The 26,563-nt window shown below is 42.4% G+C and overlaps 1 protein-coding gene across 7 annotated transcripts in view; it reads right to left on the bottom strand.

Moving 5' to 3' along the window:
• ST6GAL2 (ST6 beta-galactoside alpha-2,6-sialyltransferase 2) overlaps window positions 1–26,563 on the bottom strand; it is a 108,611-nt gene that overhangs the window by 21,351 nt on the left and 60,697 nt on the right. For 6 of the 7 annotated variants that reach the window (XM_061626769.1, XM_061626765.1, XM_061626768.1 and 3 more), the window contains 4 exons: window positions 22,610–23,611; window positions 15,163–15,260; window positions 3,545–3,646; window positions 1,063–1,237 (listed from right to left, as the gene is read on the bottom strand). In XM_061626769.1, the coding sequence (XP_061482753.1) occupies window positions 1,063–1,237; window positions 3,545–3,646; window positions 15,163–15,260; window positions 22,610–23,555 (1,321 nt within the window). In that variant the 5' untranslated portion in view covers window positions 23,556–23,611. The remainder of the gene's footprint in view (window positions 1–1,062; window positions 1,238–3,544; window positions 3,647–15,162; window positions 15,261–22,609; window positions 23,612–26,563) is intronic. The other variant, XM_061626771.1, reaches the window with a different exon arrangement.

The raw sequence follows: 26,563 nt of genomic DNA, 5'->3' as shown, positions 1-26,563 counted from the left end.
AATGCTGCATCCAGATTGCTGACAAGGGTGAGACCATGTCAGCATATAACTTCTGCTCCGAGATCTGGCCTGGTTCTCCATTTGCTATCAGACCAAGTTCAAGGTGCTACTATCAGTATATAAACCCCTTAACAGCTTGAGACCAATTTTCTTGTGGGACTGTCTTACCCCGTACGTGCCCACTCAAACACTTCGGTTTGCAGAACAGGCACTGTTACAGGTGCCACATAATATCTGTTCCGCATTTGTAAGAAATCATTACGTGTGACAACACCAACATTTTGGGACTCCCTACCTATTTACATCAGGCAGGCGCCTTTGCTGTATTCTTTTTGGTGCCTGCTTAAAACTTTTTTGTTTAGGCAAGCCTATCCAGATGTTGATGTGTTTTCATTTTTTTTGGTCTTTTGCTGTTTTTAATTTGTTTTAAAATGTTTTTAATTATTTGTTTTTAACTGTTTTATCAATAATTTTACTGTCTTTTATAAAACGCATAGAGGTTTTTTACAATCAAGCAGTATATAAATTTTAATAAATAAATAAATCTGTGATAAGTGTTTCGCATTCTTGAATTGGACAACAAAAGAAGGGCTTTTTAAGGCACAGTATAGCACAAATCATAAAAATGAATACTGTTTTATAATGGCATGAATAGCTTGGGCTCAGTTCCAAAAAGTGTCCACTGCTGCAATATTGGCCATAGTGGTGGGTGTGATTTGGATAAAAGGATGGCTTTGTGTCTACTGTTTATATAATTTCTGGAGTACGCCTCAGTAATAAATGGTTTTAGCCATACTTTGCTTCTCACAAATCCTGTAGCTACATTTTCTGGAAAGTTCATGCAACATGTACATTTAATACAGCACCTATACCAAACAGCATGCCTTCCATCCATCTCCTCTACACTGAATTGCATTATCATCACAATTAAATTATACATGCTAAACCTCAGCATATAGTCTTCAGACACAGCTAATGAAGAAATCTATTATTATTATTAATTAGATTTATATCCCGCCCTTCCTCCCAGTAGGTGCCCAATCTACCAATAAGCACACCTACCAATGAAACCTGAAGAAGGCGGGTTGGGTTGTATCTTTTCCTTAGTGTTCTCCTGAATGATATCCCAGAGTTGCCATATAAATTTGGGATGTAGAATGTAAAATGGCTGGTTTGGATTCTTCCTGCGATGTTGTACATAGGGAGTAAACAAGTTGTAGTCTGGCTTCTTATACCACTGGTAGAGGAAATAAAAAGCAAACAGAGTGAAGCGCCTCACATATAAAACTGCATCTAAAGCATCACATTGTCATCTCTGTGGATATAAAATACACCATCATAGCATGAAAGGAAGTGGATCTGGATTCTCACAACTTTTATTCATTGTGATGCTCTGATGTCACAGACAGACAGACAGAGTAGCAGAACTGACAAGTCTTTAATGCCTGCCAATGAATCCTTAAAAAAAATGTACAGTTGGCATTTAAATTACAAAGAACTGGCCTCTAGGCCTTTGCCTTTAAAGTTGGGGGAACTAATCTGCAGTCCTTCAGAGCTGCTGGACACCAACTTATGTATTTGGGCTACATAAATGAATTCAGAATGTTTGGGTGGTTGGGTGAAGGGCCAGAAAAACGGTTGGGAAGGCATATAAATCAGGAGGTAGGAGTTAACAGCATCAGGAAATGTGGGGATAGGAAGATGGAAGAATCAAACGCTGTGCAAGGCAAAGAAAGAAAGAAAGAAAGAAAGAAAGAAAGAAAGAAAGAAAGACTATATAGGACACAGAAGGTCTCCAACATCTCCAGCTGGGGACGGGAATGTCTCCTGCTCGACACCTCGGAGAGCCGGTGCCACTCAGTGCAGACAATATTGAACCAGACAGACCATTGATCTGACTTAGCTTATGGCAGCTCCCTATGTTCCATATGATAAGACAGCTCCCTCTAGTGCCAAGAAATGAAAATTCATTTCATAAGGCTGATAGATTTTTTAAAAATTCCACATTAAATTTAACTGTGTGTGTGTTACTCTCTGCTCCTCTGTAAGCCACAGAAACTACAGTAAAATGTTCTGCATTATAACTTGAGTCTGAGAATGCAAAAAGACGGGGAGAAGAATGAGAAGGACAGCAGGAGAATTCAATGGCACAGTGAGTGTTATCAGAGTAAGCGGCAAGTGGGGAGTATCTGTTGTGAAGATAGTGAAGACAGCAGGTTAGAAAGAATCAAGAAAAGTCTGGTGGTCAAGAGAGCAGGTGAAAAGAGAAGACAGATATGTTGAGTCAGTTTGCTTCCAAGCCCAATTCAAAGTGCTGGTTTTGGCCTATAAAACTCTTTACGGCTCAGGACCTCAATATCTTCTGGAACACCTCTCCCAATAGTAAGTACTTTATAGCTACTTTGTTTGTTACATTTTAAGAGCATGTGGATTTTTTCAGGATTTTGTCTAAAATATCCTCATAGACATTCAGTGAAATGGGCTTACTGGTCTACTTGTGTCCAAGAGACATAAACCGAATTAAGACTATTCTGCCTACCCTACTGTCACCCCACCCTCTTGACTTTATTTGCAGAGTCAAGTATATTTAATGAGAGTCCCTACAGCTCTATAGGTCACTACATGGTGGCAAACTGTTTACCTTGGATAGGTTTGTGGTGGGGCTAGAGCTAGAGGACAGGCTGGGCTATTAGACACTCTGGGTTACCAGTGACCTCTAGGGGCCAGGACCTTGCACAGGGCCCAAAGGACATCACACTTGTAATCTGAGAATTTAAGACTACAGTTTTCTTTTCTGAGAATACATTTAATTAAGATATTTTACTTAAGCATTTGATTTTTTAAAAAATTGGTTCTAAGGTACTCAGGCTGCAATCGTAAACCCACTTACTGGGTCTTGAAAAAAATGGAAATGGACTGCCTTCAAGTGGATCTCGACTTAGGGTGACCCTATGAATAGGGATTTCATGGTAAGCAGTATTCAGAGGGGGTTTACCATTGCCTCCCTCTGAGGCTAGTCCTCCCCAGCTGGCTAGGGCCTGCTCAGCTTGCCACAGCTGCACAAGCCAGCCCCTTCCTTGTCCACAACTGCCAGCTGGGGGGCAACTGGGCTCCTTGGGCCTATGCAGTTTGCCCACAGGTGACAGGGCACGTAACCCCTGAGCCACTCACTGTGGTGGTGATCTTTAGCTGGCCCTTGACACCCAGGAGACACGAGCAGGGATTTGAACTCACAGACTCTGGACTCCCAGCCAGGCTCTCCTCCCCACTGTGCTATACTTCTGAATAAATAAGTACAGGTTTGCACTGTAAATACTTTAGCAATTCCAAACTTTTAAGGTGCTTAGATGAACAGTTTGCAGCCAGATATGATGGATCCACATGAGTATTAGAGCAGTTTCTGTGTTGATTGTTGGTGGTCATCAGTACTACTGGTGCTAGAAAAGCTGTGGCCTGGAAGCACTTTCAGTTTCATATCAAACCTCATTGCTTTTAAATAAGGTGATTACAATTGGTGTTGAACTCATCCTGGTTGTTGACTTACCGAATTCAGATTTGCAGAATAGGGAGCAGGATCCCAAGCAACTAGAACAACATCTTTGTATAAGGAGTTCTCAGTGAAGTGATGGTTAGGGTTAGTAAGAATCTGTAAAATACAAAAACATATCTCCATTAAAATCTTTCCCAAATAGGATTGCCAGGTCAGAAGCATCCCAAACCCTGACATGTCAGGGGTGGATCCTAGTGATGTCATGGTGGCGGGCCCGAGTGATGTCATTAAGCATGATACATTAAGCATAAACCATAGTTGCTTGGCGCATACAATTCAAACAAAAACATTTCTCTGATTGGAAATTAAGATAGAAATCTTAGCTAAAAGATGGAGCCTGGGTAGGGAACATTTAATCTAGCTTACATGCTTCTGACAAGAAGGGTTTAAGTGCCCTCAGGCCAGGCCAGGCCAGTCACCAGAAGACCACTGTAGTAAGAAAGGAGCCTAGGGTTGTGGAGATGTTAGATGGAAGCACTCAGAAGTAAAGATGGATGCCCCTGAAGGCTGCAATTCTAAGCACACTAAGGGACTAAGCCCCATAGAACTCAATAGGACTTACTTCTCAGTAGATATGGTTTGGATTGTGATGTTGGTAAAGCTCAACTAGGGATCCTCTGCAAAGATATCTATATCCAAGCAGGCTGGGCAACACTCTGTCTGGAATGCTCTGCACCTACTGTTTACCATGGCTGCTCCAAATTTCTTTACAGATTTGACCACTTCCGAAAGAGGTCTGAGAAATGAGTAAGAGCAAGAAGATTCGCTACCCTTTTCTGTCTACACAGTGGGCTGCTATAAACTCACTTTGATAGCCAACCCAATTTCAGTGAATAATAATGGACACACAGAGAAAACACACATGGTTTGGTCTACCTTCATAGGCAGCAGCTTGGGAACAATTGCAGCCACGCTGCCCAGTATGTGAATTCTCTTTTACCACTATTGGGCAAGAAACAAACCATCATACAAATAACAAGGTTCCTCATCAGTGGGTTTTAGGGAGTTGAGATGAGTGCATGGAACCACTGTTATTGCTTCTATGATGCGAGTGAGGTTAAAGGTAAATGAAATGCAAACAGAAAAAGAAAAAGACAGTGATGATTTTCTAAATGCAATACAATACCAACCACAACAAGATTCCTAAGAGTAAGGCAGAACACTCAGCATCCCACAACCAGTCAGGATTCCCAACCAAAAACCAAAACTAAAAAAATCCTGGTAGCCAGTCAGCCAAGGTCACAGAAATCCCCAGGCAGCACAACCTGACCTGGGGGCTGCATTTAGTGCAGAATGCTATGGCACAATTGCTGACATGAGTGAGACCCTATCAGCACATAATACCTCCGCTCTGAAATCTGCACGGGTTGCTGATTTGCTACCAGGCCAAGTTCAAGGTGTGCTTTCCATGTTACAGCTGCCACATAGTACTTGCCAAAAGTATCTTTTTAAATTGTTGTTTTCAGTTCACTAATGAATGCACAGTATACCTAGGGCAGATCCACACATGGTAAGCGGTATTCAGAGGGGGTTTACCATTGCCTCCCTCTGAGGCTAGTCCTCCCCAGCTGGCTAGGGCATATTCAACATACATTTGAAGCACATGAATCACACCACAGAATCATGGGAACTGTAGTTTGTTAAGGGTGGTGGGAACGATAACTGAAGGGGAAACTTTACTTCCCGGGATTCTTTAGAGAAACTCATGTCCTTTAAATGCGAGTTGGATGTGCTTTAAATGTATTGTGTGGATCTACTTAATAAACTTTGCCTGCATGTAAATCATTTTAATTAATTTTTTAAAATGGAAATGAACTATAAAGTTTACTGGGTGACCATGAGCTATTCACCATTGCTCAGCCTAATCTGCCCCTCTGAATAAACAGAGGGGAACCATGACCACCCCAAGGAAGAAGGACACACTTAAAATGTAGAGGAAATACCGTACAGCCATAGTGTGAAATCATACTTAACACAGTATGACGCAACATTTACATAAGCATGACTGTCAAAAATATTTATTACTTACACAACCTGTAAAGATATTTAAAGTGCAATCCTATGCATGTTTACTTAGAAGCAAGTCCCGATGTATTCAATGGCGCTTACTCAAACAGGGAAGCCTGCACAGGACTGCAACCTCAAATGATAAGGAACTTTACTCATCCAACTCAAAATTCAGAATCATGCCACTTTAAACTGTTTTGCAACTGTTTATACTTGTTTGTTTATGGTTACTGGACTTTAAAGGGATTTATTTCTTATTGTGACCTGCCTTGGTTTCCAGTTGGCAACCCTACCTTACAGAGTTGTTGGAAAGACTTCATATATACATACAAACTGAAGATGTAAAAATACATACACCCCATATGATAATTTATTGTCAAAACCAGTTGGTCATTGCAGAACACTTTTTAAAAAAAATCAGTATTGTTTCCTACAAAATAAAAGCAGCAATACCTATTTAAGCCCTGGCTAATTGCTTTAAAAAATAGGACTGCAGGGGGAGAGAAAGATTTAAAACACAAACACAATTCTTTGCTACGTTCACTCAAAAGTCCCATTAATTTACAGCACAATCCTAACCATGTCTACTCAAAAGTAAGTCCTATTGAATTCAGTGGGGTTTACTCTGGGTATGTGGGATTAGCACTGCAGCTTTACTCCCAGAAAAGAAAGTATTGGATTAAAGTTTCATATTGGGAAGGTTTTCAAAACACTGCCCTTTTCAACAGCCCAGGAAAATTTAAACTTGTTTGATACCTGCACAAAAGAGAAAAAAAGATTGAATGCTACATACTTACTCAATTTATGAGATTTTCAGATAAGCAGAAAGAAAAAAACAGTTTTCTGAACTTGCAATGGGGCTAGGTACTGCTTTGTCAATCACAATCCTGACTTCACTTATTGGCTATAAACCTGAAAGGGCGGGGTTAGAGCAGCCAGTTATGAATTCATTTTACAGAAGTTGCGGGTGGTGGAGTGGCTGACATTTTGGTGTATATCTCTTGAACCAGATCACCTAGAAATTAATTATTTTTTTAAATGAAAGCTGAGAGTCCGGAGATTAAGGTGACTCACCTAGAGAGGACCCCAAAAATCCAGAGTCTCAAACCGGAGACTTGGCAACTCTATTCCAAATGTCAAGAAATAGCATAACACAGTACAGAAAACAGCCTTTGCAGGGTTAATTATCAGGAAATTCTTATTATCCATTTTAGTATTCCCCCAACAGCTATGTTTTCCCCCAAATCTCAGAATGTTCTATCTACTTACTATAAAGTTCTGGGTTGCCATCCAGATACTATCATGCCATATAGCATTCTTTCTGGGAAGAGTTACTAAAACTTATGTTAAGGTCAGCTGAAAATGAGTTAAGGCTTGATCCAGCCAAAACTAACTCATATTTAAGGCCCAATGAAATGAGAGCTAGGCAAATGCTTACATTTTAAGCCTTAAAAGACCCTGTGCCCCATCCAGATGCTGTTAGACTCCAATTCCCATCAGCCCCAGCCAACATGGCCAGTGGTAAGATGATAGGAGTTGGACTCCCAACAACATCTGGAGAGCACAGTTCCCCCATGCCTGCCTTAATATTTTTCCCATTGGAGTCAATGAAGCGTAAAGCTTAATCCAAGTATACTAGGAAATAAACTCCACTGAAATCACTGGAATTTAGTTACTAGTAAACATGCTTGGGATCAGACACCCCAAAGTGCTCAGCTTTGGCTGCATCAGGCCCTTATTTTGTTTAAATCAATCTGCATTAAGTGAACCAAGTAGCCAAGAAGTTAATATATACTGTATTACACTGACTGTCTACCTATCTATCCATCCATCCATCCATCCCACTTACCCCAAAGTACCAATCAGTAATGTATCATTTTGCATATTTTTCAATTTTTCTGTATTATTATTATTATTATTATTATTATTAACAACAACAACAACAATAACAAAAGCAATAATAATATTTATATCCTGTCCTTCCTTCCAGTAGGAGCCCAGGGTAGCAAACAAATGCACTAAAACATTCTAAAACAACATAAAAACAAACTTTAAAATATATTAAAACAAAATATCCTTAAAAACATGTTAAAACAAAACATCTTTAAAAAATACCTTTAAAAACATTTTAAAAAAAGCTTTAAAAACATCTTAAAAAGCAGTTCCAACACAGACGCAGACTGAGATAAGGTCTCTACTTAAAAGGCTTGTTAGAATCATAGAATAGTAGCATTGGAAGGGGCCTATAAGGCTATCGAGGCCAACCCCCTGCTCAATGCAGGAATCCAAATAAAAGCATTCCCAACAGATGGCTGTCCAGTTGCCTCTTGAATGCCTCCAGTGTTGGAGAGCCCACCAGTGGCGTCACTACCGGGAGTGCGGGGGGGGTGCAGATCTCCGGTGCGTGCCCTCCCAGGGGCATGGACGAGGTGGCTGGGCTTGCATACACGCGCACTCGAGGCCAGCCACCCCGTCCATGCCCCTGGGAGGGTGCGCACCGGAGGGGCACCCAGCCGGAGAAGGCCTGCGAACGCCGGCGCGCCTCCCTCGCCCCGCCGGCGCACCTCCCTCGCCCCGCCGGCGCACCTCCCTCGCCCCGCCGGCGCACCTCCCTCGCCCCGCCGGCGCACCTCCCTCGCCCCGCCAACGCACCTCCCTCGCCCTGCCGACGCTGCTCCCAGTCTCGCCCGCCCGCCCGCCTGCCTCCGAGGAGGAGCTGGAGCAGCCTTGCCGGGCAACGGCGCGGGGCGGCTTTGGGTGTCACCCCCCTCATGGTGACACCCGGGTGTGGGCCGCACCCTCCGCACCCCGGTTGTGACACCCCTGGAGCCCACTACCTCTCTAGGTAATTGGTTCCATTGTCGTATGGCTCTAACAGTTAGGAAGTTTTTCCTGATGTCCAGTCGAAATCTGGACATCAGGAAAAAGGATGTTGAAAGAGGAAGGTCTTCAATAGGTGCAAAAAGATAACAGAGATGGCGCCTGTCTAATATTTAAGGGGAGTTCCAAAGTGTAGGTGTCACTACACTAAAAGTCCATTTCCTATGTTGTGCGGAATGGACTTCCTGATAAGATGGACTCTGCAGGAGGCCCTCGGCTGCAGAGCAAAGTAATTGACTGGGTATATAAGGGTAAGATGGTCTTTCAGGTATCCTGGTCCCAAGCTGTATAGGGCTTTGTACACCAAAATCAGCACCTTGAACTTAGCCTGGTAGCTAATAGGCAGCCATTGCTGCACTAAACTAAACTAGGTGAGATGAGTGAACCAGATCTTACCCTCCTCTGCCCCACTGGGTACTCAGCGCAGCATCAACCCAGGTTAGAGGGTCAGGGAGGTGGGTTTGCCAGGGTTCACTGAAGGTTTGTCCTTTCCCTCACTAGGAAACCTCTCTGCCTTGGAGTGGGACTAGAGAGCCAGCATCAGATGCTGGGTCTTCAAGACAGATTAGGAATGCTGCTGGTGTACTGTCCACCCAGCTGTCCAACAGCCTCCCTAACTGAGGTTGTCTTGAGCATGGTGTAGAAGGAATCCCAGATGATAATGCTCAGTGACATTCATATTCATGCCGAGGCTGCCACTGGATTGGCTCATGGTCTGCATGGCAATGGGACTGTCTCATGTTGTCAACAGCCAGGTGCATAGAGCAGAACGTACCCTCCAATTGTCTTTGCTCCAAGTAGGCAGATAGGTGTAGCACCCTGTTCTCTTTAAAGGGGAATCCCTTGATCTTCCAGGCCTCTGCCCTCCGAACAGGCTACTCCTATTAACCACCACTTCTTTTGCTGCCACCAGGATCTTTTATCTTAGATTCAAATCCCTTAGATATGTGTGGATTGTATGTGTAAATACCACTGTAATGTTACTTTATTCTCTCTTAGTATAATAACCGAGTCTCAGGCATAGGATAATGAAAAACAGTAAATGAAAATATTAATATAAGAATCTATTAATCCTCCTCTATCCTACCTAAATAACTAAAATACAGAGTCCCTCACTATCACTCAGCCCTATTCTCCACATCCCCACCAAATCCCACTGAACATAAACAAAGTCTGCCCTTTCTATCCCAGGATCAGTTCCCTATCTACCCCTCAGATCATAGCCCTTTGTAACTGACAAACTGCCACACACTCAAACATGAACAACCAAACTCAGCCAATCACACACAGCACTTGCCATCATTCTAACTCACTCACCCCCCATCACCTCTACTTACCATACACAGGAATAATAAACATATATACAGTGGAACATCACAAGGGGCAGTTTTGAAATGGGGGGTTCTGTGACTCCTTTGTCATAGTCGTATCATCTCATGGTGAAGTCTGGATACACAGCAGCTCTTCCCCTCTGCAGGGGTGATGGACTGATTAAGATGGGTCTGCCCCCAGAGACTTATGAACCCTGATGGATTCCACTGGATTTTTCAGTGGACAGATCAGATGATCCTGTCAAAGCTCTCATCTCATTGTGGAATATCAAAAGGCAAAGGCCTATTGACATGATTGCTCTTAAGTGCTGTCTCCAGCGCTGCGGAGCCCACAATGCTCCCTGGTATTCTAGGGAGCTACAAGTGATGAAACAGGCTAAAGGATAGCTAGAGAGCCAGTGGTGTAAATTATGTTGCAAGGCCGACTGAACATTGGTTAGAATGTGTAACTGTTCCTACCATGTGGCAACTGTGTTTTCAAGTTCAGTAGAGCTTTTCCAGGTCATCCAGAACCTAATCTCACCTATTGCTGGAGACGGCCCTCTGGAGGCAACAGAAGTCTGCTGTGACTACTAAGCCCATCACTTTGAGGATAAAATTGCTTGACTCTGTGGCAGTTTAGATGCTATCATTATGGTTCCAGTTCCCATTGAGGTGTCCAATGCTACATCTTCTCCAACTTCATGGCATCAATTTCAGTTTGTTCAGGGTGCACATAGGGATGTACCTGACTACTTGCTCTCTTGATCTCTATGATGGTTGGTGAACTCAAGCCTTGGGGGAGTGGGGTGGGAGAAGGTTGACCAGGTGGATACAGAGCATGGTGTCTGCCACCTTAAAGGAGGTGGTGGTATAGCCACTACTGAAAAAATTGGCCCTGCAACAACTATCACCCAGTTTCAAATACCTCCTTCTTGGGGAAGGTGATTGAGAGAGTTGACCAACTGCAGACGTTCTTGGATGAGACTGATTATCTGGATCCATGCCAGTCTGGGTTCAGGTGTGAGTTTGGAATGAATCAGAGGTTGCCCTGATGGTGTCGAGAGAAAGGCAGGATGAATGCAACCCTGCTCCTTTTGCTTTATCTCTCAGTGGATTTTGATACCATGTTATCCTTCTGGACTGACTGTGGGATAGGTATCAGTGGCATGGTGGTTCTGTCCCATCTGCATGGCCACGTCCAGAAAGTAGCATTGGGAGAATGTTCTTCAGCCCCTTGATGTTTATGCTATAAGGTAAACAGGGTGCTATCCTTTCGCCAGTGCTATTCAACATCTATATGAAACCATTGGGAGTGGTCATTCAGAGTTTTGGAACAAAGTGCCATCAGTACACTGATTATACCCAGCTCTATTTCTCTATCACGTCATAGTCAGGAGAGGCTGTGCAACCCCTGAACCTGGATGCAGTAGTGGAGGGACCATAAACTAAGCTTGAATTCTGGAAAGACAGATGTCTTGTGGGTGGATGGTTTGACATCAGCTATGGAGCAAGTGGGTTTGGCTTGAGACAAAGTGCCCATGGAGCGCACTGGGATCCATGTTGATTCCAATTAGGCCTGCAGGCCAGTGGTTTTCCATCTGTTCTAAAATGTTTCATCAGGTTTCTTTCCCCAGAAAATTCTGGGGGTTGGGGTAGACAAAAACAGGAGGAGAAATTGAAGTTATTGGGGGGCATGAAAACATTTTCATAGGCAGAAAACTTACTGGTACAAGAACCCTTTCTGAAATAAACTACTCTTCCTGAATAAACATACAAAAAAAAGGTTTTCCTCCTTCAAGTAGCATGGAGCAGCTTCAGTTGGTGGTCTTCTGAGTCCCCATGTCACCCAACGTCTCAGTGGGGCAGACATCTTTCCTCAAACAATACCTCTGGAGTCATGGCATCACTCCAACGGAAGCATTTTGTGGGAACATGGCTATGTATCTGACTGACAATTGCAGCTGCTTAATGTTACTGGAAGCAATAGGAAAACTTTCTGTTAATGGGGGAAAAGTTTTTTTTAAAATGCTGCCACCCCTACCCTTATTAGGAAGTCCCCCAATCTCTGAAAATTTGTGTCTTGCTCTCCCCACCCCAAAAAAACATCCTTGAAAATGCCCTGTTACTTTCACAGCCTGTGGACTGTGAAAGTGAAAAGTTGCCCAGCTAGGCTTTTTATAAATTTCAGTCACTTCCTACCGTGCAAAGGCCACTTTCATCCTCTCCATCCCAGTATGAACAACAGTAAAGCCTCTATCAGAATTTGCCTCTTGGGCATTTTAGACATACTGGTTTTATATCTTTTTGAAGACAGGGAAATTTTGAAGCCATGGAAAAAACTGGTTCTTTTCTAGTTTTTTGGAGGAAATTTTGGGGAAAATATGCAATTCTTATTTTTTTAGCACCTTTTACAGACTGAAAGTCACTTTGTTACTTAAGGAACATAAAATGTATTCTGTTTAACTTGGTTTGCCATTAAATTACCATGTTCAGCACATTAAAGGTACAGTTTATTCAGACAATAATTACAATTTTTTTGTTTCTTACAAATGGAGCTGCAGAACTATAAGGCATCTAGGAACTCTTTTGTTTTGAGGAGCAAATAGCCAGGGCAATAAAAATAGGAAAAACCATCAACATTACAGTAAAAAAATAAATTATACATTCTGGAAATTCTCCAGTCCTCAACAGTGTCAAGAGGACCTAAAGCAGTTGGAAACCAACATCAGTCTCATTTTCTGAGCTATCACTATCAGTTTCTGCTTCTTCTGTTTCTTCATATTTGTCATCATGTTTATCTGGACTTCTAAAAAGGTTTGCTAGGATTTAAACAAGCTTCTATACCCTTTCACATGTCATAGTCTAATTTCCCCCCATTTTCCCATTTTTTTTGGTAAAAACAAAAAGGCTTTGGGCAAACCCCCCCACAATTTTTCCAGGTTTCTTTCGGGTCTCCACAACTCTGAATATTTATTTATTTATTTATTATTTGATTTATATCCCACCCTTCCTCCCAGCAGGAGCCCAGAGTGGCAAACAAAAGCACTAAAAACACTTTAAAACATCATAAAAACAGACATTAAAATACATTAGCCTGTTTAATATTTAAGGGGAGGGAATTCCACAGGGTAGGTTCCGCCACACCAAAGGTCTGTTTCCTATGTTGTGCAGAACGGACCTCTTGATAAGATGGTATCTGCACAAGGCCCTCACCTGCAGAGCGCAGTGATCGACTGGGGATATAAGGAGTAAGACAGTCTTTCAGGTATCCTGGTCCCCTGCTGTATAGGGTTTTGCACACCAAAACTAGAACTTTGAACTTGGCCCGGTAGCAAATGGGCAGCCAGTGCAATTATTTTAGCAGCGGGATGACATGTTGGCGATACCCTGCCCCAGTGACCAGTCTCACTGCTGCATTTTGCACCAGCTGCAGCTTCCGGACCAACCTCAAAGGCAGCCCCACATAGAGCGCATGACAGTAATCCAGCCTGGAGGTTATCAGTGTGTGGACAACAGTGGTCAGGCTATCCCGGTCCAGAAACAGCCGCAGCTGTCTTACCAGCTGAAGCTGGTAAAAGGCACTCCTAGCCACTGAGGTCACTTGGGCCTCTAGCGACAAAGATGGATCTAAGAGCACCCCCAGACTATATACCTGCTCTTTCAGGGGGAGTATGACCCCATCCAAAACAGGCAACTGACCAATTATCTGAACTCGGGAACCACCAACCCACAGTGCCTCCGTCTTGCTAGGATTCAAACTCAGTTTATTGGCCCTCATCCAGCCTACCACCAAGTCAAGGCAGTGATCCAGGGCTTGCACAGCCTCTCCCAATTCAGATGTTACAGAGAAAGAGAGCTGGGTATCGTCAGCGTACTGCTGACACCATGCCCCAAATCTCCTGATGACCACTCCCAAGGGGTTCATATAGATGTTAAACAGCATGGGGGACAAGATGGTACCCTGCGGCAGCCCATAGCACAACTGCCAGGGGGCCAAAAGACAATCACTCAATGCTATTCTTGGAGATAGGATTGGAACCACTGTAAAACAGTGCCTCTGATACCCATCTCACCAAGTCGGCCCAGAAGGCTACCACGGTCAATGGTATCAAAAGCCGCCGAGAGATCAAGTAAGAGTAACAGGGTTGCACTCCCCCTGTCCTTCTCCCGATAAAGGTCATCCATCAGCGCGACTGTGGCCGATTCATTCCCTATACAAGTTGCTGGGGAGGCAGAAGTGGGGAGAATACTGTTGTACTCATACCCTGCCTGTAGGTTTCCCACAGGCATTTGCCTTGATACTGTGAGGACAGAATCCTGGCCTTTAGTCTGATCCAGCAGGGCTTTTTATTTTCTTATCTCCTTGATTTCACACAGCATGCATGAAAACAAATCTGCTAGTCTGCACAATATTAATCTGTTGTCCAAATGCAACAGAATCCTATGCAGATTTTGATGTGTCTAAGACAGACCAATTGCATACATGGTTACACACGGACCTGTTCTATTGTGCACATCATGCAACCACCATATATATTGTAGAATTATTGGATTAAGGGATTGTGAGAGATAGGTTGTCAATTCAGATAGGGAAATTAAAAATAAAAATACTTACAAATAAGCCATTTTGAAGTGAACCTACAATGTGTTCACAAGAAGAGGGCACTGCATTTTTTAAAAGTTTTCCTACTTTGTACTATGTAACATAGCATCTATATTTGTCCCATTTCCCATGCTTTATTTTTTTGCACTACCATTCACCTCCTTTGCACATATTAACTTGGGTTTTCCCCCCAACTGTGCAACGTAATTGCAGTTCTTTTGATTGTAAATTGTTTTAACTGATTTTAACTGACCACTCCTGAGCTCCTACTGGGAGAAAGGGCAGGATATAAATCTAATAATAAATAATAAAATACATTTCAATATGTATTTCTTTAAATTTATATCCTGTCTTTCCTCCCAAAGGGAGAAATAATATTATTGTATTTTTATATTGCTGTAACCCGCCCTGGGACCTTATGGTGAACAACAAATACAGAATGTAATAAATAAATAAATATTTCATGTAAAGCTTAAAAACACTTCAAAAAGAATTAGGCTTAGACGAATCATGGCAGGAAGGGCAGGGGAGACAGACAATAGACATTGGAATTAACATTCACAATTCATCATCCCAATCTTTAGGAAACACCGCCTAAACATTTTAAAATTTCTCAGCAATGATGTGGATTAGGAACTAGTATTTAAAATCAAAGCAGAGTTCCAGAGGAACCCAAAATTTACGCTAACAGCACGGCTGATGTTTACCAGAGAGTCATAAGTGAGCAGCTGGCATAAAATATCTAGTAAATTCTAGGAGTCATAATGCCTAGAAGATAATACAAATACGTAAATGTTCAAGGACCTTACTTGGGAGTTAATGATGCGCATGGTTGTTTTATTTCCCACGTCTTTTTCATACCCTCGTGTTGGAGCAGCATTGAATCGCAGAACAGCATCATGGGAATCTAAAGCCAGAGAAAGCTACATTCAGGTGTGTTTCAAATGACAGTCATTGTATAGTACATTCGTATAAATGTCAAATTGGAAGTCAGTATCAGTGCCTGAAGAACCTCTGTATTCAGCACACACAAGGGGAAGCTATGAAGGAATAAAATTGGTAACATCAATGAAAAGAATCCCAGCCTCTTTGAAAGCAAGCTGTTACTAACTTCTGCTGAGGGATGATTTCCTGTGTGAGATCTTGGCACTTGGATGAGGAAAAAGGGGGTGAAGAACACCATAGCTGAGGAATCATAATATGCTTGGTTTTATTTTGAGAGAGGTGCTGACATTAAGGCTGGGATGAAATCTCCTCTCCCCTCAGCCAGTTTCCAGAAAACATTCTCCTCATGAAAGTGGAGCATGACTGTTTGTTGTTTTCAGGGAGGCAGAGGGGATTTTTGAGAGGAAATTGCCACTTACCCTTACTGGGATCTCGTTGGTGGAAGGTGTGGAGCGAGATTTCCATCACTTCTTGCAGGATACACTTCCTGTAATGCCTTAGGAGTGACCTGATATGGTGCTGTGAGCAGCATAGGACTTTGTTGTCTTTTTTTTTTTTTAAATGGGGGGGATGAAAAACCCTTGGCCACCTTGCAAGTTTAGTGGCAATCCATCCCCAAAAACTTTGGAGAAATTCCTTATTTCCCCCATGATCTTCTGGGAGGGTTTTCTTTTGCCATCACCCATACACTGAATGGCCGAGGAAGACACAGTAAATGCAGCTCTGGCAAAAATCAAACAGGTTAGTGTTACACAAGAAGCTACTGGTAAGGACTTTCCTGGGAAATTCTGAGCCTATACTGAAGGCAAAGAAATTCCACCTTTGGGCTCAGTTGTAAATTGATGCAGAGATCTGATCCCTACAAAGAAGAGTGCTTTGTATTTAGGAAAAGAAGTTGTTTTACACTCTCTTTCCCCCTCTCAAGTGCTCTCTTTCACTCTTTTGTAGGGTTTATTTATGGTTACTCCATTTTCAGTAACAGTAAAACCTAATCTTGCTAGACTGTCTATGATCATTTCTTCCCCTGCCTTTTCTTTGTTTTTATGCTTGGCCTTGTTTGAATTCTAAGTATGTTAAGATTTGAAAATTAATACAAAAAGGTTAAGAGTATGCAGACAGAGCATTGTTCTACTACAGCAGTGGGAAACCTCTGTCCCACAGGCCTAATTAAGCCTTTGAGACCATTTTAGCCAAGCCACGCCCACCTGCCCTACATCTGATGTCAAGTGGGGCAGATAAAGACCTAGTTCAGACAAAAGAGGGTTGGCAGGTACCGCCCATCAGCTGACAGTTGGATCCTGCAAAGCTTTGTGCATAGCCCTTCGCAAGTCCCAATCATCAGCTGATCATTGGCACTCTGCAGGCAGTACCTTTGACTGCACAGTTTGATTTCAAACCTTGTGAGCAAAAGCATGTCACCTGATGTTACTGTGTCATCATGAGACTGACAGGTGTATGGTTAAGTTTGACCTTTGGGATGTGGGAGATAACAATCTGTTCTCCCAGCCAGATCTAGTCCCCCACCACTACTCTGTTGTGATACATAATAGTTCCGTGCTTACAGGGATAATAAATGGCCATATCTACTTGTAAAATTGAGCCCCATTCTACTCACCTTCCTTTAGCACTTTTATTTGATGATTGCTACTTTAAAGGTTAGCTCTTAAAAATTCTAAGCTGTGAATAATTTTACCACAACAAATTCAAAGTTTTTATAAACCAAATCCTGGTAGACTTTACATCTCCAGTAAAAAAACCCACTTTTTAAAATTGCATTGGCATTAATTTTAACTTTAATATTACGTTCAGTTTCAGATTTATGATATGAAGTTTTGGGAAATAGTGTTATAAATGACTGTATATACCAAATGTTTTCTGTAAACCACATCCTAGGATTGCATTAAAATATGCTATACTATTTAAAAATAGTTCACTATTCAGTATTTGGGCCCTCATTAAAGTATTCAAAGCTGCTGTGCATACCCTTTTTGTAAAATCACAATAACACTTAAAAGTAAAACATCAAACATCACATTTCTAGCAGAAAAACAGAAGAGGGCGCCCAAACTCTACTTGTACATTTGAACATCCTGGACTTGTGAGGCTTTGATTTGCTTTCATATGGCAGTTAACCAGGCTGTGTTCTTTTGCAGACCTCAAGAACTCATCTTCAGTTGACCCCACCTATTTTCAGCCCGTATTATACAGCCACAAGAGTGGATGTATACTATAGTCAGTGTGGATTTTTCACATTCCACAATGTTAAACTGAAAATACCCCCCATGCCATTCTGATGCTCTTCCCATAAGCTCATTTCAAAACAAACCCTTGAAAAACTTACAGTCCTGAACTCAGAAACGCTTGCTTAACAACCCTCTCAATTTTCATGGTGATACACAAAACAGTCACAGAGAATTGAGAGTTCAAAGTCTAAAAGAGAGGAAAAAAACCCAGAGCCCTTTTGGACTTTTTTCTCTGAGAGTTCTCATAATCTGTTGAAGTTCATAAAAAATCATCCATGTTCACAGAGTACCTGTAATCCTAATATTGACCTGGCCCCATACTCTCATCTTCTGCAGTTTAAAAGTTAAAAAAATGCCTGGCTGATTTTTTATTAATTTAAGAAATTTTGGCTGGAACCCTATGATAACGTGGGGCACGCTCAGTAAAAACCAGCTGTCAGTGTTCTAAAAGCGTCACAGCTGCTGGGCTTGGCTAATCAGGGGGCCGCACCCACACCAGACCTGACAGTCATGGCTTTCCTAAGAGAATCCTGGGAAGTGTGGTTTGTGAAGGGTGCTGAGAGGAGACTCCTGTTCCATTGAGAGAGCTCCAGTGGCCAGACTGGTTTAACAGTCAGCCGCTCTGACTGAAGGTCTCCTAGCAACTCTCAGCACCCTTCACTAACTACACTTCCCAGGATTCTTTGAGAGAAGCCATGACTCTCCAAAGTGAAATAAAGGCCTGGTGTGGATGTTGCCAGGGACAGCTTTGGTTTAAATTTGGGTGAGAGGCTACATGTGCCTGCTGTAGAATAAATAGGTGAGGGAAACGCTGAAAAGCAATGATACTGTTCACAATGTTTTCCTTTTGGAAAGGGTTTTCTCCTCTGCCCAGTGCCCACCCACCCAATCTCCTCCCCCTCCTCACCTCTTCCCCAGGTCAGTGTTGGACTAGGACATGGAAGACCAGGGTTTGAATCCCCACAGAGCCATGAAACTGACTGGGTGACCGTGGGCCAGTCACTGCCTTCAGCCTCAGAGGAAGGCAAATGTAAAACCATCTCTGAATACCATTTACCATGAAAACCCTATTCAAAGGGTCACCATAAGTTTAATTGACTTGAAGGCAGTCCATTTCCATTTCAAACATGATTGCACAGAAATAAATCCCACTGAACTCAAAAAGTATGCAAATGATCAAACTAGGGTTGCCAGGCCGAGCCTCCAAGAGGTCTTCTGTATCTTTAAAAGTTGTGCAGGGGGAAGGGAGAATTTCACACAGTGGTTTTTCCCATTACAGTGTTGCAAGAAAACCTGTACTTGGCTTAATTTTCTCTTCTCTTAAAGATACAGAATCATTCTCAGGCCCTGAGCCTGGCAACCCTAGATCAAACCCACCCTCCCTTCTCCCTCCTATCCCCTTCCTTTGCCCCTCCCTCCCCATCCCCTCCTTCCCCTTCCTCCCCCCTCCCCTTCCTCCTCCCCCTCCCCTTCCTCCTCCCCAGTTTTACCTATCTTAAGCATGATTGCATGCAAGTAGATACCATTGAACTCTATAAGCATGCAAATGATCAAACCTGCCCTCCCCTCCACCTTCCTTTGCCCCCCTCCAATACACTCCTTCCCCTTGCTCCTCCCCCATGACCAGTTTTTCCTATCCTAACCATGATTGCATAGGAGTAAATCCCATTGAACTCAATAAGCATGAAAATGATCAGACCTGCTTTTCTCCTCCTTCCCCTCTCCTCTCTCTTCCTTCTTCCTCCTCCCCTGCCCACTCCAGCCTTCCCTCCCCACCGTCAGTTTTACCTATCCTAAGCATGATTGCATGGGAGTAAATCACACTGAACTCAATAAACATGCAAATGATCAAACCTGTCCTTCTCCCCTCCTAGTCCTCCCCTCTGTGTTTCCTCCTCATCCCCTGTGGTCAGTTTCACCTATCCTAAGCATGATTGCAGGGGAGTAAATCCCACTGAACTCAATAAGCATGCAAATGATCAATCCATTCTCAGCAAGCTTGCACAGGATCACATTTCTTACCTCCCGGATTAAAAAGCAGGGAAATTCACTAATAGGCAAAAAACCTTGCGGTTTAAGAATGTACCTATAGCCCACAGCTATTTCTATCCAACTTTAAAAAGCAGGGAAATAGGGCAGCTATAGTGAATGCACCAGGGGAGCAGGAGACCTGACCTCCTCTCTGACATATTGTACTGCCCTACAAATTTGTCAAAATGCAAACACAATTTGGGTTGGTCTTTCACAGTCCAATCCACTTTCTGTGTAGCTTGGAATAATTTGGTAACAAGACTCCTATCTTCTTTACTGAGTCTGGCCGCTATTACAAGGCATGGTTTGCATTCCGCATTTTGACCTTCAGTTGTTAAAAACAACAACAAAAAACACCACTTTCTGATTCTTTAAATGTTCTTTAGACTACATGCACCAACATCCAGGTGGTATGGAAGTACCATAACAGTCAGGGCCAGTGCCAGAGGGCAGCCAGTTTGGGCCCTGGCCAAGGCCCCTGTAGGGCCCCTCTTTAGGGTTGGTGGGTAGCGCTCCCTTCCATGATCTGCATCAGCATCAGCTCCCAACCCTGCCGCAGATCACAAGAGGGAGCTCCCAGGCACCTCCTCTACTGCCATGCAGGCCCATGACACCTGCCTGCATGCCCCACCTACCTCTCCCTTGACATAAATGCTGGTTGCACTGCATGCACCAGCCTGCCATCAACCAAAATGGTGGCCAAGGTTTTCCTAAGGGGCTAATGCCCCTGCCACCATCTTGGTTGGTGGTAGGGATGTGCGTGCATAACATGCACGCGTGCCATCAACCCAGGTGGTGGCAGATGCATCAACCCCTTAGGGAAGCCTTGGCCACCATCTTGGTTAATGGCAAGCATGCACACACAGCGCGGGCAGGGTTCACCAAGAGAAAGGTAGGTAGGTGGGGTGTGTGTGCGTGTGCTGGGGCCTAGGGCAGGCTGGAGCCAAAGGGCCCCAGAATGCCTGGTGCCAGCCCTGATAACAATGTTGATAACTTCATCCTGCCTGGTTCAAATGTCACCTCTTGCAGTATGGTTCCCACTCACCTATAGTCAACTCTTATGTTGCACAGGCAACAACTGGAGTTCTGCATCAGAGGCACTGGCCATATCATATTTCTCTGTCAGCAGCCTGGATGTATTGCTATGGGAATGACACACATGACCTACCTTCCCACATGGTTCAGAATGTCATAACTAAGTTGTCAGCGAGACCCAACATGTTTTATATTGGATGTGATGAGGAACTTTCTCAGCCAGAGGGCCACATTCCCTTTGGGGAAATCTTTCAAGGGCCACATGCCACTGGTGGGTGGGATCAGAGGCAAAAGTGGGTGAAGCAACAAACTGTAACCCTGTACAGTAGGCTAGTTTCTTCACATGCTCATTCGCTGCTCTCTATCATCCATCTAGACCAGCAAGAGGAGTTTTCAGAGTTCAAGGACACATTCCAGCTAAGCAAAAACCACTAGAAGTGCAAATCACAGACCGTGTGTGTGTGGGGGGGGCTGGGAAGAGTTCTGAGGGCCAGATAGAAAGGGTCACATTCATTCCCCAGGCCTGAAGTTCTCCTTCCCTGATATAGGATATAAAGCAGGATGGCTGAGATAGAAAAGTTAAGAAAGTGAATATAAGAACAATGAAAACAATTACATCTGCAGCTGTGACAATAAGTTTTGTCTTTTTCCTTCTGCTACTTTCTATCTCCAGCTACTAAGGAAGAAAAATATGTGGCAGTGACAGTAGCTCAGTGTGCAATGCCCCAAAGTAGGAAGCCCCCAGAGATCATCAGCTGAGCCAGCAAAAGAAGGAAAAGAGCAGCAGTTTATGGAGGAAAAAGAAGCATGGGAGGAGGGAATCGGGGTGACTGCACGGGTGGTACAAGCAGGTGTAATGTGCCTTGCAATTCTCTCAGAAGAAGCAGGAGTTGTAATCTGAGATTGTTGAAGGAAATATGCAAGAAAAAGTGCTTTGAACACTTGAAAGATACTGTAGAAATACTATTATTATTATTATTATTATTATTATTATTATTATTATTGCAATCATAATCATCAACCTGGAAGCACATAAGTGAAACAATTTACAACAATTCCTTCCCATAAGAGTAGGTACTGAGTGAAACATTCGTCTCAAGATTTTAGAACATGACTTAAAAGGAATCACTGTGAATCTTTCTTTCCACAAACGAATGCAAGCCAAAGCTCTTCCAAAACAGTACAAGAGAGCAGAACAAAATCAGGCTGCCGTGAGGTGAATGTGACAACATGCATTCTCATAATGACTTGTAAATTGTTCTCAGAGCCATGATGGCTTCACATTTACACTCATTTAGCTTATGGCAAATACAACAGGGGAACGGGGCAGCCGTTTCTGAACATCTGACGGCAGTAGGCTCTCCCTCTCTCCAGAATTCCCTTAGCAACAGAACCTACAGTACATGAAAAGAGGGGAAGTCCCTTGTTAATATATCTATCTGCAGTAAGAGAATGGAGTTAGGATAGAATGTAGCTGATGAGTGGGATTTAATAGTTAGCAGCACTAAGACACAAGAACTGGCCTGGAAGACACACTTCACATGATGCTTTTATTCTAGATTAAATCAATTAATCAGGACTAGGCATCACCCTGAGGCTAAGGCTAAGGCTCACTGTTTCACATGCAATCTTGCGCTAAAAAGGTAGGAAGGGGAATTTATCATTTACTCTGGTTGTGTTTACATATAGGTGTTTAAAGTGCAACAAGGTTGCCTCCAGACTGACTTTTTTTTAGTACTTGTGTGTGTGTGTGTGAAACATCTCTCTATCCACATTCTCTGCACCATGGATAATTCAATAAACCTCTGTCATGTCCCTCCTTACTCATCATTTTTCAAAACCAAAAAGCCCCAAATACTGTAACCTTTTCTCACAGGCAACTGCTTTCAGAGCAAAATTTTCTGGATGAAAAGCACTGGTGCACATGAGTAGGCCATGCATAGTCAATTGGATACCAGCCATGGACTTGATTTGTCCATCTCATCTTGACACTTTCACTCACCTATTTCATCTCCTAGAGAAGAGTTCAGTATGGCACCAGCAGACATAACGACAGCACAGCTTCCAAACCCACGTGGATATAGTTCACTCAGAGGAATTTTTGGGACATGTTTTTCCCATCCAAGGACAGAAAAGGGAGCTTCTTTGCCATCAATGGTACTGATGTTCACACGTGCCTTGAGCTCGCAGAAGAGCTGCTCTGAAGTCAACTTGAAGTTTCGCTTCCCTTTGAAATGCACCCCGTGTTTATTGGTATTCAGGTAATCTTTCATTGCTTTTTGCAGGCGAGGGTCCAGCATCTTAGCGGATACTTCCCCTTTCCAAAGCCTGTACAGGAAAGATTTTGACAATGTGGAAAGTATTCCATCCCATTTATGAGACTTTTCAAAGATTCGGCTTCTCCTATGTCTTGCATGTCCTTTTTTTATCTTCCTTCGAGGGAGCCAATTATCCTGCAAAGCATTCCTCTTCTGATCCATCCCCTCTGCAGAGATCAATTTCACTATTTGTTGAACACTGCTCTGTGACAGAGTTTGACCAGCAGCAAATAAATAATCACCATCCCTTTGATAGAAAGCACTTTTTGATTTTCTTCTTAATTGGGAAGGGAAAAATTCTTCTTCACTTTCAAAGCCATCGTCTAAGGCAGTCCACTTTTTAATGCTCCCAGTCCCTGATTTAAATGAATCTAAAACATCTTTGCTGAGAAGCACCTCTTTCTCATCAATTGTTTCAGAGAAGGATGGGTCATGAATTGCTCCCATTATAACCCTCTGCTTGCCTTGCATGGGCAAAAGCCGTTTAGTCTCAATGTAAGAGAAGGAACTTGGAACTGCTTCAGCAGGGTTACTATCTGTGAAATAGATGAAGATAACTAGGAACAAGAGGCCCCATGCGAATATTCCAAACAGCATTAGTTGTTTCCATTGCTTCAAGTTAGGTTTCATGGCAATTGTGTGCCAATTCCTCTGTACCTTAAAGGACCAGTAAAGGAAAATCAAACCTGGAAGAAGACACACACACACACACACAAAATATCAGTGAAAAATGTCTCTCTAGGTAGCACAGAAACAGTAAAATGGAAAAAAAACTTCTTAAGGATAATGATAATCTGAAAAACCTATACAATGCTTGTTTATATGAGCACCTATTGGTAGGTAGATTGTTTTCTTTAACAACGGATAACACACCTAAATTATTTGTGGTATAATGTCTGTTTTTCAGAGCAAAACAGCACAATGCCCAGTTTTCAGTACCTTTGCATGTTGTATAAACTCTGCAAACCACTGCCATATCAATTCCAGATAAACTAAAATTTATCGTGACAAGTGCCCATCAACTGCAAATTTTCAAACAAGGGCAAACACACAGATGTATACACCCAAAAGAACTGAACAGCATGTGCAAATCTTTGTTATTCCATATGAGACATATGTTCACAGTGCACCTGAATGCATGTTTAATACAAGTTAGTGCAGTGGGTTTTTGAATCATTTATAAAAGTTATACTAATTGCAGGATTAAAGGGATAAAATAGGTCTGAAGGAAAACTTATCCAATCCTATCAAGACAGGATACTGTATATCTCAGCACAATTATTTAGTACAGGCATCATACAGATTCTTTACTGAATATTTAGAGTCAAAAGAAGAGTGGATGAAGCCTGGGGCTAATAGGGAGAACTATGAATCAGAAGTCCCTGGTTCATATTTTAGTTTTGAAGTTATTAAGTGGCTTTATGCAAGCCAGCTTGTCTTAATTTGCAATATGGGGATAATACTGTCTTGCCTCACAGGGTTGTTAAAAACATTATGTCAGTGAAGCACATACCTAAAAGTGTTAACTATTATTAAGGAAGGATTTTAATGACAATACTGGAATCCTATATAAATTGCAGTGTGGCAGTCACACCTCCTTAAAAGATTCCCAAGAGCTGATTATATGATTCTCAGCTTGCATTAAAACAAATACTATTCTCTAGTGAAAATACTATGCTGAAGGAACTTTTGTCCTCCTTTGATCCCATTCAAGTGGCTGACTGCAGGCCCTATGCACAACTCCCAGTGTTTTGCAACAGAAGGCACTTTTAATGTCTCCAAACAAGGCCGCCTATTTATTACAGGATAGGGGAGCTCAGTGGAAAAAGTCTTTATCCCTTTCAAACTTTCCCTTCTTTCAGTATTTCCCATTGTTAAGGTTCTCCATTGCTAAGAAAAAGTATATAAAGACAAGCAGCTATGAGGTCAGGATGGTTCAAGTTGATGTTCTGAGTTAGGCACTGTTATGTTAAATAGGCCCTTTTCTCCCAGAAAAGGGGAGAGAGTATATTGCAGCTTTTCAGTTAGAAGTTTATTGTAACCCCTAGGGTTAGCAGAGGTTGTGAATTTTGTGGCCAGACATTCCCAGGGTGTTGCAAATTAAAACTTGATGGGCAGCCTGTGCAGCCTGGATAGAACACATTTCCATGGTAGGAGGAATTAAGGAATCTCTCCAACATAAAGCAAAAGAAGGTATCTCTTCAAAGCATGGATACACACACACACACACACACACGAGAGAGAGAGAGAGAGGGCACTGGAGTTGTTTTGTGGCTTTCAATATTTTCCATTATATAATTAGAACCCTTTCTTTGAACTAGAGACTGCCAAGAGTGTCTTTGGCACTTCTTTTTCAGAACACAACTGATTTCAGAAGAAAAAAATACATTTTACGTGATACATACATATCTTAATATCTCTGCCCAAGTTGAGAGGAAGAGCTGTATGACACAGATGAAGTCGCACAGGCATGGGATTGTTTAAAAGCTATTTTGTGACATTCAGACACATACACAGGCCCACATTTTGATGCTGTACCATGCAGAAGGTAATTCAACACAAAGCAGAGCATTTAAGTATTTTTTCTGCCTTCCTTCTAAACACGTGTCCAGGCAGCAAATCTGCATTTGCCCAGCTCACATAGATGTATAAGTTATCCAAACACAACTGCTATGAGAAAACTGATAAAAATAGAAAGTTAAAAAATGAAAGAATAGAAGGCAAAACAGACAGAAATGATGAAACTAACAAGAAATCAACACAATAAGCTTCAGGTTTACACAGACATAAGAAATACAAAAGGTTGCCTCTCTTAGTGCCATGTGAAGTCACAATTTGCAGCCAATATTCATGTGCAAACAGCAAAATTCACTTTCAGTTCTAGAATACATTGTTAGCTCTCTGAAGTTCGATATTGCTGTTTTTATTGAATCTTTGGCTCTACAGTACTGTTTTTTTTTGTTATTCAATTTGGTATTCATTTTTCTTTTGAAATTAGTTTTAGCAATGTATGAATACCAGAAAGTTACGAACCAGAACATGGTTTATAAAAGAGAGCCAGTGTGGTGTAGTGGTTAGAGCAGCCTTTCCCAACCAGTGTGCCTCCAGATGTTGTTGGACCACAACTCCCATCTTTCCTGACCACTGGCAATGCTGGCTGAGGCTGATGGGAGTTGTGGTCCAACAACATCTGGAGACACACTGGTTGGGAAAGGCTGGATTAGAGTGTCAGACTAGGACCTGGGAGACCAGGATTTGAATCCCCATTAGCCATGAAGCTCACTGGGTGATCTTGGGCCAGTCACTGCCTCTTAGCCTAACTATCTCACAGGGTTGTTGTGAGGATTAAATAGGGAAGGGGTGAATCATGTATGCCACCTTGAGCTCCTTAGAGAAAAGGTAGGATATAAATACAATAAGCAAACAAACAATAAACAAAAGCACAATCCAAAATTTATTAGTTATTTTTGTCAAATCTAACATAGTGGAAACCTCAATGCAAAACCAGAACAATATCTTTAGTTCCCCCACAAAATCCACATTCTGCACAAAGTAAAATCCAAATTATAAATTTTACAAAAGAAAGCAAAAGATGCAAGTATTTTGTTCGTAAAATGTGGCTTTATAAAGAGTTTGAC

This window comes from Rhineura floridana, chromosome 5 (assembly GCF_030035675.1).
Source record: "Rhineura floridana isolate rRhiFlo1 chromosome 5, rRhiFlo1.hap2, whole genome shotgun sequence".
Taxonomy (NCBI): Eukaryota; Metazoa; Chordata; class Lepidosauria; order Squamata; family Rhineuridae; genus Rhineura; species Rhineura floridana.
This window is presented reverse-complemented; position numbering and strand designations above follow the sequence as displayed.